Genomic DNA, 18,988 nt, shown 5'->3' on the forward strand with positions numbered 1-18,988 from the left:
CTAAATATTATATATATATATATATATATATATATATACATACACATACACATATACATATAGTTATGCTTGAAGAAATGTGAAGAGAATGAAAATGGTACTCTGGAAAATATCTGACACAAAACAAAGCAGTAATAAGGAGAAATTGAAGGACAAAAGATGTATAGGAAATAGCAAAATGGCAAAAGCCAGTCCTCATCAGTTACTACATTAAATATAAATGTAAATACATTAAATACTCTGGTTTGGCAGAGTGGATTTTAGAAATGATTCAAATATATATATATATATATACATTGACACACTTAAAATAAAAGGACCCAAATGGTTTAATGTGAAAAGGATTGCAAGATATTTTATGCAGAGTACCTCTACAAAATAATATAGCTGAAGTAACTATGTTATTGTCATACAACATAGACTTTAAGACAAAAATTGTGCAATAGAAAAGAAGGACATTATATAATAATGAAAGGGTGAATTCATCAAAAAGATAATTACAAACATTTATACACCTAACAGAGCCCCAAAATATATGAAGGAAAAAGTGACAGAATTGAGGGGAGACATAGATAATTCAACAGTAGTAGTTGGTGACTTCAGTACCCCACTTTAAGTAGTGGGTAGGACAAGTACACTGAAGATCAGCAAGATAACCCCCACCCCCACCCCATGGCTTCCCCCTTTTGCATCACCACCACTCCTAAACCCCTATTTCCAGAATTGTCTGAATTTTTTAAACAAAACTAAAAAAAAAAAAACAAAACAAACAAACAAAAAGATCAACAAGGAAATAAGGTCTATACGACATTATAAGCTCTCATTTACTCTGCTTCGTAGACTTGGGTATCTTTTCATAGTGTTATGTCTTCTTCCTTGTGGAGAATAAATTCCTTGAATATTCTTACTACATTTATGCCTCATCCTTGCTATGTTTGTACCTCTTAGTTTATACAGAGCAGACACCTGGAAATAAGTATTTGATTGCTGAAAAGTGAATCAAGACAAGAGTCAAGTTAGGAAAAAGTGATTATCCACAGTTTGGGTAAAGTTAGAATTTTCTGGATAATTTTTTAGTTGTATGTACATGAATGAGAGAATGGATTTGATCCGTCCCACTTTAAGTATTAGATAAATGTATTTTTTTTTATATAATAGACGTCCTATTAAGCCTCAATTTCTCCTTTGTAAAATGGGGATCATACCATATCGAGTTTTTAGGACTGTGTATGAGACAATGGATGTTCATAATTGTTGCTCTTTCTCCCTTTCATTCAAGTTCACAATTATTTGCTACTACAGCGGTTATTTCCCCATTTTCATCTGCTTTAATATTTTGGCTAATAGTGATGAGCATGTGTAGCTTACAACAATATATATATGTTTTCATTTTTAAAGTAATTTTTAAATTTTTTATTAACGTATAATGTATTATTAGCCCCAGGATTACAGGTCTGTGAATCGCCAGGTTTACACACTTCACAGCACTCACCATAGCACATACCTTCCCCAATGTCCATAACCAGCCACCCCTTTCCCTCCCCCCTCCCCCCGGCAACCTTCAGTTTGTTCTGTGAGATTAAGAGCCTCTTACTGTTTGTCTCCCTCCCAATCCCATCTTGTTTCATTTATTCCTTTTCTATCCCCCAAACCCCCACATTGGCTCTCAAATTCCTTATATCAGGGAGGTAATATGATAATTGTCTTTTTCTGATTGACTTATTTCACTAAGCATAATACCCTCTAGTTCCATCCACATCATCACAAATGGCAAGATTTCATTTCTTTTGATAGCTGCATAGTATTCCATTGTGTCTGTGTGCACGCGCGCACGTGAATATATATATATATATATATATCACATCTTTTTTATTCATTCATCTGTTGATGGACATCTAGGTTCTTTCCATAGTTTGGCTATTGTGGACATTGCTGCTATAAACATTCGGGTGTACATACCTCTTTGGATCACTACATTTGTATCTTTAGGGTAAATACCCAGTAGTGTGATTGCTGGATTGTAGGGTAGCTCTTTTTTAACTTTTTAAGAACCTCCATGCTGTTTTCCAGAGTGGTTGCACAAGTCAGGAAATGAAAGAGGAACCTTCCTACACTGTTGGTGGGAAAACAATACATAATTTAATGTTTAACTCTAATGTATTCTTTTGCTCCCATGTTTAACATGTGTTAGTTTCCCTTTTCCTTATTAAAGCTGTTATAGGGACAACTGAGTGGCTCAGTGTGTTAAGCCTCTGCTGTCGGCTCAGGTCATGATCTCAGGGTCCTGGGATCGAGTCCTTCATCGGTCTCTCTGCTTGGCAGGGAGCCTCCTTCCCCCCTCTCTCTGCCTGACTCTCTGCCTACTTGTGATCTCTCTCTCTCGGTCAAATAAATAAAATATTTTTAAATAGCTTTTACAATTTGCATCTTTCATGATTTTTTTTGAAGTATTACTTATTTTATCATTGCAGTCTGGATTGGTATACACATTGTGACTAATTCTCTCATAGGTCACTAGACTAATTTTTTTGAGACTAGGACCCTTTGGGTGAGCAGATAAAATTTAAATTAGTATTTTCCTCTTTTTCAAAATTTCGAAAGGTGAAATTTAAAATTAAGGCAATAATAATGGATTACTATAGTGACACCTATGTTAGATTGATTAACTATTGATGGCTCTCCATATTGGTTCAAGTAAGCTGGATCCTAGTTAGACAGTGGCAGAGAAATGTTATCTCAGATTTTTCCAGACTTTAGGTATTTAGCAAATATAAGTAACAAAAACAGAAGAAGACAAATCTTTGAGTGTGTAGTCATTTCCACAGCCTTTTAAATTATTTTTCATGGTAAATAACTCTTTCTTGTATTCTGTTTTGCATTGTACACCTCTTAAGGCATATGGCTATTTAGTTACTTCAGCTATCTTGTAGAAACTTCTGTGATTTCCAATTTAATTATCATGATTTTAACATTTCTGAAAAATAAGGCCCATTCTATATTAGGTCTGTAAACTGAGAATTGTTTTTATGAAGCTCCTCTTTATCCTATGAGGAAATAACTTATTTTTTAGTCATTTTTGATAGCATTTATAGTATTTTAAAGACATATTCTCAGAAATCAAAGTGTTACACTAGTTTCTAATACTGGGATAGGAAAAAAATAGGAATGCAGTTTGTTTTAAAAATTGGCAGCAAAACAACTAACAGTGATACTTTTTTTTTCTCTTCAGGGCCAAGGAATATGAGAGTTTAATGGAAACAAAAAATTCTGGATCTGACTCACCTTATAAAGCAAAGTGAGTATATTACTCTGCATTTTACTTCTATTTTATTGATGTCTGCCTTTATAGAAGTTTACCTGAACTTGTATTCCTGTGACCCTAAACTTTATATCTGAAGCCTAGAACTTCATTCTTCTAACACAATGGTGTCCAGCAGGGAACAGTTGTGGCAGGGGACATTTGGCTATGCTTGGGGATACGTGATCACATTTTGATTACGACAGCTTGGAGAAATGGCATTATTCCTGTCAAATGCATAGAGACCCGAGGTTGCTCTTAAACACTCTTCATTGGGCAAGACTGAAGCAAAGAATTATCTCGTCCAAAATGTCAGTAGTGCCCAGGTAGAAAAGTCCTGCTCTTACAGAATAGGTTCTGGCAGCACTGCGCTGGTTCTTGCTCTGAGGAGGTCTTGTTCAGGACTGTTGCTAATGCCACTTAATAGATGAGGACTTAGACTCCACCACTGGGTGTTAGTTTCACTACACAATAGCTATACAAAACCACCATCATTTTGCTTCTCTCAAATATATTACCAGTAGAGGTGCAGTGAGGAAGGTACTCAAAAACACTGCTGATGGGACTGCAAGTTAGTGTAGTCTTATTGAAAGGCAACGTGAATCCAGAACTTAGAACATCTACTTTAGGCTGCTGAGAGAAGTAATGCAAAGTGTACCTGAACATTTATGTACAAAGATTAACTATTTTAATATTACTCCTCATGGTGAAAAATTCAAGAAAGAACTTAACTGCCATAAATTGAAGGATATCTATAACCAGTGGTTAGTGTAGATATGCTATAGCATTTTGATGCTGCAGTTATTTACATTTAAAACAGAAATATTGTTGCCTGTGAGAAATGAGATAACCAATCAGAAAATTACTTTTATTAATTATTGTTTTAGTCATTGCCATTCTAAAAGAAAAAAAATTTGTAAAATAGTAAAGAAGTTAACAAAATTATCAAGATTATGATGATACTGCATATCTGAAAAACCCAAGAGAATAAAGTGAAAAATTAGTAGAAATTAGAGAATCAATTCAGTAAGGTGGCTGATCTCCAAATTAATGTGATAATATTAATAATAGGTAGTTTTTAATGAACCTTTGCTTCATTCCAGGCTCTTTACCTGTGTTGACTCTTTTATTTCTAACAATAACTCAATGAATTTCATTAGGGACGCTAAGCCTTACAGAGGGTGAGTAACTTGCCTTGAGGTTATGCTGCATCCAGTCTACAAAAGTAGTATTTTCTTTTCTTATAATCAGTTAGGAAACATAAACACCATTTACAATAGCAATAAAAAATAAACTAAAAATAAACTTAAGAAATGTGAAGTCTCCATAAAAATTAAAAACCTTAAAATCCTAACAAAGGGTATTAAAAAAGACTTAAATAATGGAAAGACAAATTATACCCTTGGATAGTATAGTAACTTCTCTAAATTCTCCTACAAATGAAACGTAACCTGAATAAAATAACTACCTTTTAAAAAATAGAATCATTTTAAAGAATGTATGGAAAAATAAAAGAATTTCTAGGAAAAAATGTAAAAGAAGAATGAGGTAGGTCTGTGCTAACAGATACTTAATAATATTTTGATGGTACCTATGTAGTTAAAATAATTTTGCATCAGCACATGAATAAAAATGTAAATTGATAGAAGCAGTTTTTAAAAACAATCTAGAAATAGATTCAAATATTTGAATAAATTTAATATATGATGGTGGGATAGTGTTTACAAAGATAGCCAGAAGTTGAGCCGTTCCTGGAGGCATGCCCCTATGCAATATAATATAACTTTGCCACTATTCCATAAGAGGTGAACTCTCTTTCCTTTACTCTTGAATTTGTCTGGCCTTTTGACTTGTTCTGACTACTGTGGAAGCAATAGGTGATAACAAGACTTGGCCATAGAGGTCTTGAGCCTTCTGCTTTCAACCTCACTTTCTTGCTCTGCTGTGATTGCCCTGTAAGGAAGCCTGGGTCAGCCCTCTTGAAGATAAAGCATCACTTAATCATGGTGATAATCCTTTTAATATGTTGTTGGATTCATTTTGTTTGTTCTGTTGAGGATTTTTTAATTAATGTTCATATGGGATATCAAGTCTTATTAAGCCTCTGCTTATGTTACTTTACTTATGTCACACTGGCCAAAGCAAGTCATTTCACCAAGTCCAGAGTCACTGTAGGAAACTATACAAGTCTTGGATAGCAAGACAATTCAAGGGGAGCCTTTACTTAACAGTCTATTACAGAACTTTCTCTGGATTCACCTAACTGGCTACTCTTTTTTAGTATCTTTTGCTTGGTTCTTTCTTGTCTCCTTGACCTCCAACATCCACATGCCTTTGTCTTGAGAATTCAAATGCAGAATTATTCCCTTGGCAATCTTACTCAGTTTTGTAACGTTAAACATATAGTCACTGATGGATTTTAAATATATGACACCACACCAGTCCTCTCCTCAGAGCTCCAGACTCATATATCCAGCTTCCTGCTTAGTATTTCCACATGGATAACCTTCCCACAGGGGTTCAGGTAGACCCTTCCTGAAATTTTCTCCCAATCCTTACTCCTCATATTTTTTTGCTCATCTTTAGGAAATGGTAAGTCCATCCTTTGAGATTAAAAGCTTTAAAGTCATCGTCTCTTTCTTTTCATTTCATTTTTGGTCCATCAACAAATTCTGTTGATTCCATCTTTAAAATATATTCAGAATCTTGGGGCGCCTGGGTTGCTCAGTGGGTTAAGCCGCTGCCTTCGGCTCAGGTCATGATCTCAGGGTCCTGGGATCGAGTCCCGCATCGGGCTCTCTGCTCAGCAGGGAGCCTGCTTCCCTCTCTCTCTCTCTCTCTGCCTGCCTCTCCATCTACTTGTGATTTCTCTCTGTCAAATAAATAAATAAAATATTTTAAAAATAAAAAATAAAAAAAATAAAATATATTCAGAATCTGACCACTATTCATTACTTCATAGTAACTACTATAGTCTAACCTATGATCATCTCTCATCTGGGTTATTGTAGTAGCCTCCTAATTAGTCTTAAACTGGTTCTGCTTTTCCTTACTACAGTCTGTAGGCCATTGGGCAACCAGGATGTTCCTTTAAATTATAAACCTAGAAAAAAAATGTCAGTAACTACAGAAGCATAATTTTGTAGTGTCTCCAAATCCTCACATAGAAACAAGAGAAATAGTTAAAACCAAAAACCCCTGGCAGCATTTACAAAAAAACCCACATTACCAGATAGCTCCAAGAAATCCAAAAAAACAAGTAAATCCAAACAGCCACGAGACTTGCATGGCATTTACATCAGTGTGAAAGAAAGCAAAAAGAAACAACTGAGATAACATTTGTAAAGAAAGGGAAAGAACCCCCAAATAGCTAATGTTTTCACTGCAAAGTATAGGGAACCAATTTGACAAAAGCACGTGAATCACATTTTCATATTTCATTATGTTCAGTTAGCCACTGAACATGTTTTTGATGTAGTGTCCAGTGATTCGTTATTACATATAACACACAGCGCACATAATAACACATGCCCTCCTTATTCCTTACACCATAAACAAATATATAAACTCAAAATGGTTGAAAGACATCAGTGTGAGACAGAAATCTATCAAAATTCTAGAGGAGAACATAGGCAGTAATCTATTTGATATCAACCACATTAACTTCTTTCAAGACACATCTCCAAAGACAAGGGAAACAAAAGCAAAAATGAACTTTTAGGATTTCATCAAGATAAAAATGTTCTGCACAGCAAAGGAAACAGTCAACAAAACTAAGAGGCAACCCACAGAATGGGGGAAGATACTTCCAAATGACATTACAGATAAAGGGCTGGTATCCAAGATCTATAAAGAACTTACCAACTCAACACTCAAAAAAAAAAAAAGAAAAGAAAAAATCAAAAAATGGGCAGAAGACATGAACAGACACTTCTCCAAAGAAGACACAAATGGCTAACAGACACATGTAAAAATGCTCCACATCACTAGCCGTCAGGGAATTACAAATGAAAACCACAATGAGACACCACCTTATGCCAGTTAGAATAGCAAAATTGACAAGACAGGAAACAACAAATGTTGTTGAGGATGTAGAGAAAGGGGAACCCTCTTCCATTGTTGGTGGGAATGCAAGCTGGTACAGCCACTTGGAAAACAGCATAGAGGTTTCTCAGAAAGTTGAAAATAGAGCTACCCTATGACCCAGCAATTGCACTACTTGGTATTTACCCCAAAGATTCAGATATAGTGAAAAGAAGGGGCACTTGTACCCCAGTGTTCATAGCAGCAACATCCATAATAGCCAAACTGTGGAAGGAGCCAAGATGCCCTTCAACAGATGAATGGATAAAGAAGATGTGGTCCAGTTTCTGCAAAGAAGACATCCACATGGCCAACAGACACATGAAAAAGTGCTCAACATCACTCGGCCTCAGGAAAATACAAATCAAAACCACAGTGAGATACTACCTCACACCAGTCAGAATAGCTAATATTAACCTGTCAGGAAAAAACAGGTGTTGGTGAGGATGCAGAGAAAGAGGATTCCTCCTACATTGTTAGTGGGAATGCAAACTAATGCAGCCACTCTGGAAGAAAGTATGGAGATTCCTCAGATAGTTAAAAACAGAGCTACCCTATGACCCAGCAATCGCATACTGGGTATTTACCCTAAGGATACAAATGTAGTGATCCAAAGAGGCACATGTACCTGAATGTTTATAGCAGCAATGTCCACAATAGTCAAACTATGGAAAAAACTTGGATGTCCATCAACAAATGAATGGATAAAGAAGATGTGATTTTATATATATATATAATGAAATACTGTGCAGCCATCAAAACCCCTGAAATCCTTCCATTTGCTATGACGTGGGTGGAGCTAGAGGTATTAGGCTAAGTGAAATAAGTCAGTAAGAGAAAGACAATTATCATAGAATCTCTCTTATGTCAGGAATTTAAGATGCAGGGCAAGGGGTTGTTGGGGGAAAGGAGGGAAAAAATGAAACAAGATGGGACCGGGGAGGGGGACATACCATAAGAGACTTTTAATCTCAGGAAACAAACTGAGGGTTGCTGGAGGTGGGGTGGGGCAGGGGGAGGGGTAGGGTAACTGGGTGATGGACATTGGGGAGGGTATGTGCTATGGTGAGCACTGTGAATTATGTAAGACTGATGGATCACAGACCGGTACCCCTGAAACAAATAATACATTATATGTTAATAAAAATAAAAATAAAAGTCTCTAAGACTGCCAGTGTTTTTTAAAAGGAATCAGTAGCCAACTTAAAAGTTTTAAAGATTTTTTTTTAATTTGATAGAGAGAGATCACAAGTAGTCAGAGAGGCAGGCAGAGAGAGAGGGGGAAGCAGGCTCCCCGCTGAGCAGAGAGCCCGATGTGGGGCTCGATCCCAGGACCCTGAGATCATGACCCAAGCCGAAGGCAGAGGCTTAAACCACTGAGCCACCCAGGTGCCCCGCCAACTTAAAAGTTTTATACTGAGAATCTTAGCATCCATATTCATCAGTGATATTGGTCTGAAATTCTCCTTTTTGGTAGGGTCCTTGCCTGGTTTGGGGATCAGGGTAATGTTGGCTTCATAGAAAGAATCTGGAAGTTTTCCTTCTGCTTCAATTTTTTGAAACAGCTTCAGGAGAATAGGTGTTATTTCTTCTTTGAAGGTTTGGTAGAATTCCCCAGGGAATCCGTCAGGTCCTGGGCTCTTGTTTTTTGGGAGGTTTTTGATCACTGATTCAATCTCGTTATTAGATATCGGTCTATTCAGGTTGTCGATTTCTTCCTGGTTCAATGTTGGTAGTTTATATTTTTCCAGGAACGCATCCATTTCATCTAGGTTGCTAAGCTTATTGGCATATAACTGTTCGTAATAACTTCTGATGATTGTTTCTTCTTCCTTGGTGTTCGTTGTGATCTCTCCCTTTTCATTCATAATTTTATGAATTTGGGCTTTCTCTCTTTTCTTTTGGATTAGTGTAGCCAGTGGCTTATCGATCTTATTGATTCTTTCAAAAAACCAGCTTCTAGTTTCATTGATACGTTCTACTGTATCTCTGGTTTCTCCCTCATTGATCTCAGCTCTAATCTTGATGATTTCCCTTCTTATGTGTGGAGTTGGTTTGATTTGTTGTTGATCCTCCAGTTCTTTAAGGTGTAGAGACAGCTGGTGTGTTCTGGATTTTTCAATTTTTTTGAGCGAGGCTTGGATGGCTATATATTTTCCCCTTAGGACCTCCTTTGCTGTATCCCATAGGTTTTGGACCGAAGTGTCTTCATTCTCATTGGTTTCCATGAATTGTTTCAGTTCTTCTTTGATCTCCTGGTTCGAAGTGGCGGGGGGGTGGGAGGTTGGGGTACCAGGTGGTGGGTATTATAGAGGGCACGGCTTGCACGGAGCACTGGGTGTGGTGAAAAATAATGAATATTGTTTTTCTGAAAATAAATAAATTGGAAAAAAAATAAATGAAAAAAAAAGTTTTATACTGGACAAAGATAGGACAATTTGAGCTAACAAAAGTAAAATTATTGTAACTATTGGTACCCTGATAGTAGATGAACTGTTTCCTTATTAAATTATTGTAACTAATAAATGAAAATAATTCTTTTTTTCCTCCTCTAGTTACCCCTCCCCTTTCCAGAAAAATTTAATCTTGAAGTCATTAGATGAGAGAACTGAAGCAGCCATCTGCACCAGGGAGATGGCTGGCGGTAGCAGTGGCACAGTGAGGGATGGCAGACCCTGAGTTGACTGAGGTGGACAATCACGCAGGAGTAAGAGGGGTGGCCATATGTGGAGGCTCAGAGCACAGCCAGAGCAAGGGGGCTTCTATGTGAGATGGGCACCACAGCCTGGTGTGGTGAGTCAGAGCAGAATGAGGACAGCCCCTCTATGGTTGGGCATCTGGACACAATCTGTCAGAGCCCAAATAAAGAGGGAAGTCTGACAGTGGCTGTTGAAACCCAAGCAGGGTGAGAAAGTATTACCACCCAGACTGGGGAGTCAGAGCCCAAGGGGACATAATAGCATACATACAATAGCAAACAAAGATGGGAGGCGCCTGGGTGCCTCATTCAGTTAAACACCAGCTTTAGACTAAGGTCATGATCTTGGAGTCCTGGGATCTAGTCCCATGTCAGGCTCCCTTCTATCAGGAATTCTGCTTCTCCCTTGACCCTTCCCCTGCTTGCTTTCCCCCACCCTCAAATAAATAAATAAAATCTTGAACGAAAGAAAGAGAGAGAGAGAGAGAAAAGGAAGGAAGAAAGAAAGGAAGGGTGAGTGGATGGGTGATAAATTACATGTGGGGAATTGGTCAAATACATAAGATAAAGTTAAGAATGATGAAAGGCAGATTGCTCACTGTTGGAGAAGAGTTAAGGGAAATTAGAGAATCGATTCCATTTACTATAGCACCAAGAACCATAAGATACCTGGGAATAAACCTAACTAAAGAGGTAAAGGATCTATACTTGAGGAACTATAGAACACTCATGAAAGAAATTGAAGAAGACACAAAAAGATGGAAGATCATTCCATGATCTTGGATCGGAAGAATAAACATTGTTAAAATGTCTATACTGCCTAGAGCAATCTATACTTTTAATGCCATTCCGATCAAAATTCCACCGGCATTCTTCAAAGAGCTGGAGCAAATAATCCTAAAAATTGTATGGAATCAGAAGAGACCCCGAATCGCTAAGGAAATGTTGAAAAACAAAAATAAAGCTGGCGGCATCACCTTACCTGATTTCAAGCTTTATTACAAAGCTGTGATCACCAAGACAGCATGGTACTGGCATAAAAACAGACACATAGACCAGTGGAACAGAGTAGAGAGCCCAGATATGGACCCTCAACTCTATGGTCAATTAATCTTTGACAAAACAGGAATAAATATACAGTGGAAAAAAGACAGTCTCTTCAATAAATGGTGCTGGGAAAACTGGACAGCTATATGTACAAGAATGAAACTCGACCATTCTCTTACACCATACACAAAGATCAACTCAAAATGGATAAAAGACCTCAACGTGAGAAAGGAATCTATCAGAATCTTAGAGGAGAACATAGGCAGTACTCTCTTTGATATCAGCCACAGCAACTTCTTTCAAGATACGTCTCCAAAGGCAAAGGAAACAAAAGCGAAAATAAACTTCTGGGACTTCATCAAAATCAAAAGCTTCTGCACAGCAAAGGAAACAGTCAAAAAAACAAAGAGGCAACCAACGGAATGGGAGAAGATATTTGCAAATGACAGTACAGACAAAAGGTTGATATCCAGGATCTATAATGAACTCCTCAAACTCAACCCACACGAAACAGACAAACACATCAAAAAATGGGCAGAAGATATGAACAGACACTTCTCCAATCAAGACATACAAATGGCTATCAGACACATGAAAAAATGCTCATCATCATTAGCCTTCAGGGAGATTCAAATTAAAACCACATTGAGATATCATCTTACACCAGTTAGAATGGCCAAAATTAACAAAACCGGAAACAACACGTGTTGGAGAGGATGTGGAGAAAGGGGAACCCTCTTACACTGTTTGTGGGAATGCAAGTTGGTGCAGCCTCTTTGGAGAACAGTGTGGAGATTCCTCAAGAAATTAAAAATAGAGCTTCCCTACGACCCTGCAATTGCACTCCTGGGTATTTACCCCAAAGATACAGATGTCGTGAAAAGAAGGGCCATATGTACCCCAATGTTTATAGCAGCAATGGCCACAGTCGCCAAACTATGGAAAGAACCAAGATGCCCTTCAACGGATGAATGGATAAGGAAGATGTGGTCCATATACACTATGGAGTATTATGCCTCCATCAGAAAGGACGAATATCCAAGTTTTGTAGCAACATGGACGGGACTGGAAGAGATGATGCTGAGTGAAATCAGTCAAGCAGAGAGAGTCAATTATCATATGGTTTCACTCATTTGTGGAGCATAACCAATAGCATGGAGGACAAGGGGCGTTAGAGAGGAGTAGGGAATTTGGGTAAATTGGAAGGGGAGGTGAACCATGAGAGACTATGGACTCTGAAAAACAGTCTGAGTGGTTTGAAGTGGCGGGGGGGGTGGGAGGTTGGGGTACCAGGTGGTGGGTATTATAGAGGGCATGGCTTGCATGGAGCACTGGGTGTGGTGAAAAAATAATGAATACTGTTTTTCTGAAAATAAATAAATTGGGGGAAAAAATATATATAGGGACAATAGAAAGACCCTGTAGCAAATTGAAATTATAGGTATTGGTTTTAATTATCTTTTCCAATATATAGAAATAGAAATATAGATGTAAATATGTAGGGATATATATGATATATATTTTAAATATTTATTTATAAAATAATATACGCATTTCCTAGCTCTTTCCACTGAGAGCAAGGGCCTGGGAATAGCAACATCCTGATAGCAGTGAGCACATCAAGTACACCCATGTAAGTGAAGGCAAGGTGGCTCCTTAAAAGGGATAGATGACAAATAGCATGGAGGACAAGGGGCGTTAGAGAGGAGTAGGGAATTTGGGTAAATTGGAAGGGGAGGTGAACCATGAGAGACTATGGACTCTGAAAAACAATCTGAGGAGTTTGAAGTGGCGGGGGGTGGTGGAAGGTTGGGGTACCAGGTGGTGGGTATTATAGAGGGCACGGCTTGCCTGGAGCACTGGGTGTGGTGAAAAAATAATGAATACTGTTTTTCTGAAAATAAATAAATTGAAATAAATAAATAAAGTTGTTTTCTTATCGACTAAAAAAAAAAGGGATAGATGGGTTCTTTTTCTACAAGAAGGGATGCTGGCAGGTAAAAATGAAAGGTGTGCAATGTAGGAGGCAGTGTATGTACACAGATTTTTTTTTTCATCTTATGTAGAGATTTCTTAGGCTCTTATATTTCAAAATAAAGCCTTCAACATATTCCTTAAAAATAGAAGGGGAACCAATTGCCCTGAATTTAGACTATGTACCTTTCAAATCGAGAAAGTGAAAGAAAAAAATGTTAATGTGTTCATGTCTTCCTGTCCATTGTACTAAAGAGCAACATTTCCTAAAGTGGGCCCAATCTCCTTAAATTTTTCTAATCATCCTGGTGATCCTAATGAACCGACCAAAATTTGACTGTGATACAGATTAGGGCTTCTTACAGAAATTTATTTACATTTCACATCTACCAATGACACAGTTGAAGTTGGAATTGTTGTGGGAATTAATGTTTTAGTTTTGAGAAGAGAGTATTTGATCTTTCTCCACATTCTCCACAAAGCTATTTATCTGACAGTTAATATTCATGTTCTAGGCTAGGAGTTACAAAGCCTCTACTTTTTCTTTTCATGCTAGAAATTTTTTCTGCCAGAAGTAACTCAGATAACAATTTCTGTACTAAAAACTGTACCCTCTAAACAGCTTCTTTTCTTCCCCTATAGGGAAAATATACTTTTCAGGGCCTAAGTCCTGACAGTCTGTAATTACTCATAGTATGAATCAAAATCTGATGGTTTTCTTCTTGAGAGGGGCTATATTATTTGTGGTACTTCTGTGGAGGCAGGGAATGAAACAGAGTTTATCTCATGTTACCAAAGCATCCCTTGATTTGGCATTCTCCCGTGAAGGGTAGGTTCATATGAATCCCAGATTTGATTTACCTCAGAGTGAAATACAAGCCTCTTGTATTCTGTGAATTAAAATGGTCCTTTTGCCTCCCTAAGTACCCCTGGTTTTCAGTGGAATGTGACCATTCTTGGGAAGAATACTGTTGGATTCATATGCATCCATGGCTATGGCTGGATATTTAGTTACATGGTGTGCAGGCTTTATTCAGCCAAAAGCCAAAGTGGCTACTTATCTGTCACACGATAAAGTTCGCTGCCAATATTCCTCAACATGATAAGGTCAGTAAGTTTAATCGGATGGGACTCCAGCCCATATTCGATTGAAAGGGAAAAGAAGTATGTTGTTCTTATTCTATTTCTGTGTTTTTTATATTCCCTTTTTCCTTTTGTTGGATTGAGACCTTCTGTCAATGAATAGTAGTACTAGTTGACCATTTATTGAATGTCTACTTTACTCCTGAATGGTGTTAGGTACATTACATTAATTACTTTCAATCTTCAAAAGCTCTGAAAGGGGGGAAAAATATATATATATATTTACATGTAATATAAATATGTATTATTCTATAGTATTGTTTATTTGTGAATAAAATGTCCTTATTGAATTGATTAGTATGGTTTGGATACAAAAGCATGAGATTTGAGGACCAAAGGGCTAGTCCTAGTAATAACTTTTACCCCTTGTGAGACCTTGGGAAAGTCATTGAATTTGTCTGAGCCTTAGTTTCTTCATTTTTCAAATGGGAAAAATACTAATGGACATTGTTTTCATAGGATTACATAAAATCATGTACATTCATGTATTTTGTAACCTGTGAAGTTATATATATTATTAAGATTAGAGAAGAAATTTTTTCTTAGTACACTAATCATTAAGCATCTTTTGAGTGCATTTATGTTAACATATTAGGTGCTGTGGATAGGCAGTGAACAGGTAGACAGGAGCCCTCTTTCATGCAGTTAAGACTGTGCTTCTGCACTGTTCAATAAAATAGCTTCTGGCCACAAGTGGGCATTTAAATTATTAAGATTAAATACACATAAGGGGCACCTGGGCAATTCATTTGGTTAAACATCTGACTCTTGATTTAGGCCTAGATAATGATCTCGGGATTGCGAGATCACGCCTTGCAAGGGGCTCTGTGCTGAGCATGAAGTCTGCTTAAGATTCTCTCTCTGAAAAAAAAATATATATTCTCTCTCTGCCCTTCACCACCCCCAACCCCTGCTTGCACACTCTCTCATAAATATAAATAAATAAATAAATACGACTTAAAATTTAGCTCCTTAGTGATACTAACTATACTTCAGGTACATAATGGCCACATTTGTCTAGCAGCCACCATAGTGGGCAGTACAGATACAGAACATTCCCATCATTGCTAAAAGTTCTGTTGCAAACCTCTCCATGGGAAAGACTTATGATGAGTGATTTAAAGGACTGGTCAAATCAGAAAAAGCAATGTCTGAGCTGAAAACTCAGGGATAAGTGGAAATTTTCTAAATAATGTGGAGTTGAGGAAAGCGTTTCAGAAGGAATGAAAGAAGAGTGTTTGCAAAGACACTGAAGTGGAAGAAGAGGGTGATTTTGATAGAAGGACTTCATGTACACAGATTCTGTGTGGCAGGATTAGCCCTACATAGGAGGAATTGTAATAGGAGAAGCAAAGGAGGGTATGGCTGAAATGCAGATAGGTTTGTAGATTTTGTGGCAGAAAGTGAGGATTTTCCTATTCCAGTAGTTCCACGTTTATTCTGAAGTGAAAGATCTTTTTTTTTGAAAGCAAGAGGGGAAAGGAAATGATGGAAGAGAATAGATAATGTATGAAGCAAGTCTTTGTGGAGAGTGGGAGAGTGAGAATGCTAAATGGATTCACTAAGATCCTGAACGTGTGGTCATACCAAGATCAGAGATGGAAAAGGCTGGCAGATGTTCATTATCCAGCCAACTAAATTAATACATCAAGACACTGAGAATGGTGCCTACAGAAAGAGTTAAACATTAGTGACTATTCCCACTGCTGGGGTTTGGCTAGTAGGAGTAACAAACAGAACAGCAGAGAGGGAATGTAGCATGCTTGCTAGAAAGTGACTATAATGATGGCCTACAGAATCTATCATAGGTAAAAATGAAGTGAGACAACAGGGGAGTGATGTATAGGGGAGAAGTAGAGAGATCTGGGAGTGTGTCTGGTGAATATCTGTTGGTGGACTACTTAAGCAAGTAAGTGGAAAGGAGAGGATTGCTAAGAATGAAGTATATGAAGCAGAAGAAGGAAGGGCTACAAAGAAATATTACACATAATTCACTCACCAAAGAATCCCACAGTCTAAGTAATGTGTGTTATTTCCTGGTGAAAAGCAAATAATTGCTTTGTTGCCTAAGTAAATGACATCAGTGGCAGGCAATCCCCAAATGGCTTGTAAACTGAAACATGGGGAGTTTGACATTTTGAGAGTTTACAATGCTTACAACATGATATCCAAGTCTACCTTGAAGATTTAAATCAAAATATGAAAACCCAGAGTTTCTTATACTCATTTTCTCTGCCTGCATAGTCTCACCTTCTCCCCATCTGCAGTTCTGTTCTAGTTTAAGTGTCACACAGAAACTGATGGTAGCTGTTGTTCTAGCTAATCTACTGTCCTCTAGTTCTATTTTATGCCATGAGGACTAGGTCGCTAATCATGAATTTAAGTAATATCAGCCTGAGGAGTGGTTTGTTTGTTCCTTCTCAGAGCTGTTCTGTGAAGCAGTTTCTAATACAATAATGAAAGTAGCTTTTTTTTTTTTTTAGGGAGGGAGACAAACCATAAGTGACTCTTAATCTCACGAAACAAACTGTGGGTTGCTAGGGGGAGGGGGGTTGGGAGAAGGGGGGTAGGGTTATGGACATTGGGGAGGGTATGTGCTTTTGGGTAAATTGGAAGGGGAGGTGAACCATGAGAGACTATGAACTCTGAAAAACAATCTGAGGGGTTTGAAGTGGCAGGGGGGTGGGAGGTTGGGGTACCAGGTGGTGGGTATTATAGAGGGCACAGCTTGCATGGAGCACTGGGTGTGGTGAAAAAATAAAGAATACTGTTTTTCTGAAAATAAATAAATTGGAAAAAAAAAGAGTGAAGAAAAAAAAAGAAAGTAACTTTTATTTCAAAACGTTGAGGAAAATGAAATATTTATAGTCTAATTCATTAAAGTCATTCTTCCCTTTTATTTTATTTTGAAGGCTTCAGCGATTAGCTAAAGATCTTCTAAAACAACTACAAGTACAAGACAGTGGCTCATGGGCAAACAATAAAGTTTCTGCTTTAGATCGGACCCTAGGCGAGATCACTAGAATTTTGGAAAAAAAGGTATGTAACTAATCTTTTGCCTTGCTTGGCCTTAATATTTGTGGTTCTTTCTCACTATAACAGGGCATACATAGGACTATAAGGCTGACTCTCATTTATGCAATTCGTCTGTGTTTCCAAAACCTGGTCAACCACTGATCAATGTTTTTTTTTTCCTTTCATTAATTAAACTGATGTTGTTTTCCGTCATTTTAATTGGAATCCTCAATAGCAAAAATATGATCAGTGGGTCAATCATATTTTCCCCCATACAAACAAAAACAAAATTATTTTAAATGGAATCACAGTAATGAAAGTATACAACTGTATGGCAGAAAATATAAAACTTCGAATTATAGAACTCATGAATCACAACCAGATTTCTACAAAGCCCCAATTTCCTTACAGTTGCCAACAGAAAATTTGGCAGTTTTCTTTAGTGACTTAGAGACAGTGAATGTTCTTGTGATAGTTAAAAGATTCTTAATGATTTCTAAAGTATTTATTACTCAATATAGAAAATTTTCAATGAACAAAGAAGTCAACTCCCTATAGTACCCACTGTTGACATCTTATTGTGTTTTCTTCTTGCTTTTTATTGTACATTTCTCACATAATTTTATCTGGCTGATTTTATCATAAATTTTTTCTCATGTCTTTAAAAATTCCTCATAGCCAAATAAACATATCACAATTTATGCAATTTATATCACTTAGTTGGTTTCTAATTTTTCCATTTGGTGTAATGGCCATCTTTGTTTATTACCTGCAATTTTTGTTTGTTTTTTTTTGTTTTCTGGGTTTAAATGTGTAATATTTGAGATACACAAAAGAACGTAGTGATAAAAATAACCTAAATATAATGAACAGCTGTGAATTCACCACCCAACTTAAAAACTATTCTGTTCCCAGTACACCTGTGGTTCCTAGTGTGATTCTTCCACCCCCATTCCCATCGCTGCTCCCTTTGAAGGAAATACTATACAGTATTAAAGGGATATCTTTTCTTTGTTTTTTATAGGCTTTTTCTTTATCACCTTTATAAATGTATTATATAATATATTATTTAGTTTTGCTTATATTTGACCTTTATAAAATATCATACTGTAGACTTCTATGATTTTTTCAATCAAAATTATGATTCTAAGTTTTATTTAGGCTTATAAATGTAGCTGTTTTTCATTTATTTTCTCTATTATGAGTGAGTACTTCATTGTGTTAATAATACAGTTTTTAAATCCATTTTCCTGACACAGACGTTGTTTTCCAGGTTTGAATTCAGTCAGAGTTGAATATGTATCGGTTTGTGTGTGAGAGAGAGAAAAGAAACTGAGCAGTTAGAGACAGTGCAGCTCCAGCATTCTTGTATCAGAGCAAATGAACAAATTTCTCCAAAGTGGGGAGTCTCAGACTTTAGTCTACATCAGAATCATTAGGACTTGATAAAACACAGCCCACCTTGGGTTTCTGATTCATTAGTTCTGCAGTGGGTCCTAAGAATTTGTATTTCACAGGTGACACTGATGCTGCTGGTCCAGGCATCATATTTTGAGAATCATTGCTCTTGTCTAGGGCATACACCTCAGTGGTGGAATTACTGGATTCTCAGGCATATTCACAAGATGGTGTTCAGCTGCATTTTGGGGTCAGACTGTACAGTTCTCTGTAGGAACTGAGAGCAGCATATTCACTGAGGCATTGTGGCAGAGCCACAAAGAGTCAGTTCT

General features: G+C 37.2%; 1 protein-coding gene across 2 annotated transcripts in view; it reads left to right on the forward strand.

Annotated features, from left to right (window-relative positions):
- The window catches only part of SCAPER (S-phase cyclin A associated protein in the ER), a 569,517-nt gene that overhangs the window by 303,294 nt on the left and 247,235 nt on the right, over positions 1-18,988 (forward strand). For both annotated transcript variants that reach the window (XM_044231262.1, XM_044231263.1), the window contains exons 22-23: positions 3,230-3,295; positions 17,156-17,282. In XM_044231262.1, the coding sequence (XP_044087197.1) occupies positions 3,230-3,295; positions 17,156-17,282 (193 nt within the window). The remainder of the gene's footprint in view (positions 1-3,229; positions 3,296-17,155; positions 17,283-18,988) is intronic.

Source organism: Neovison vison, chromosome 13 (assembly GCF_020171115.1).
Source record: "Neovison vison isolate M4711 chromosome 13, ASM_NN_V1, whole genome shotgun sequence".
Taxonomy (NCBI): domain Eukaryota; kingdom Metazoa; phylum Chordata; class Mammalia; order Carnivora; family Mustelidae; genus Neogale; species Neogale vison.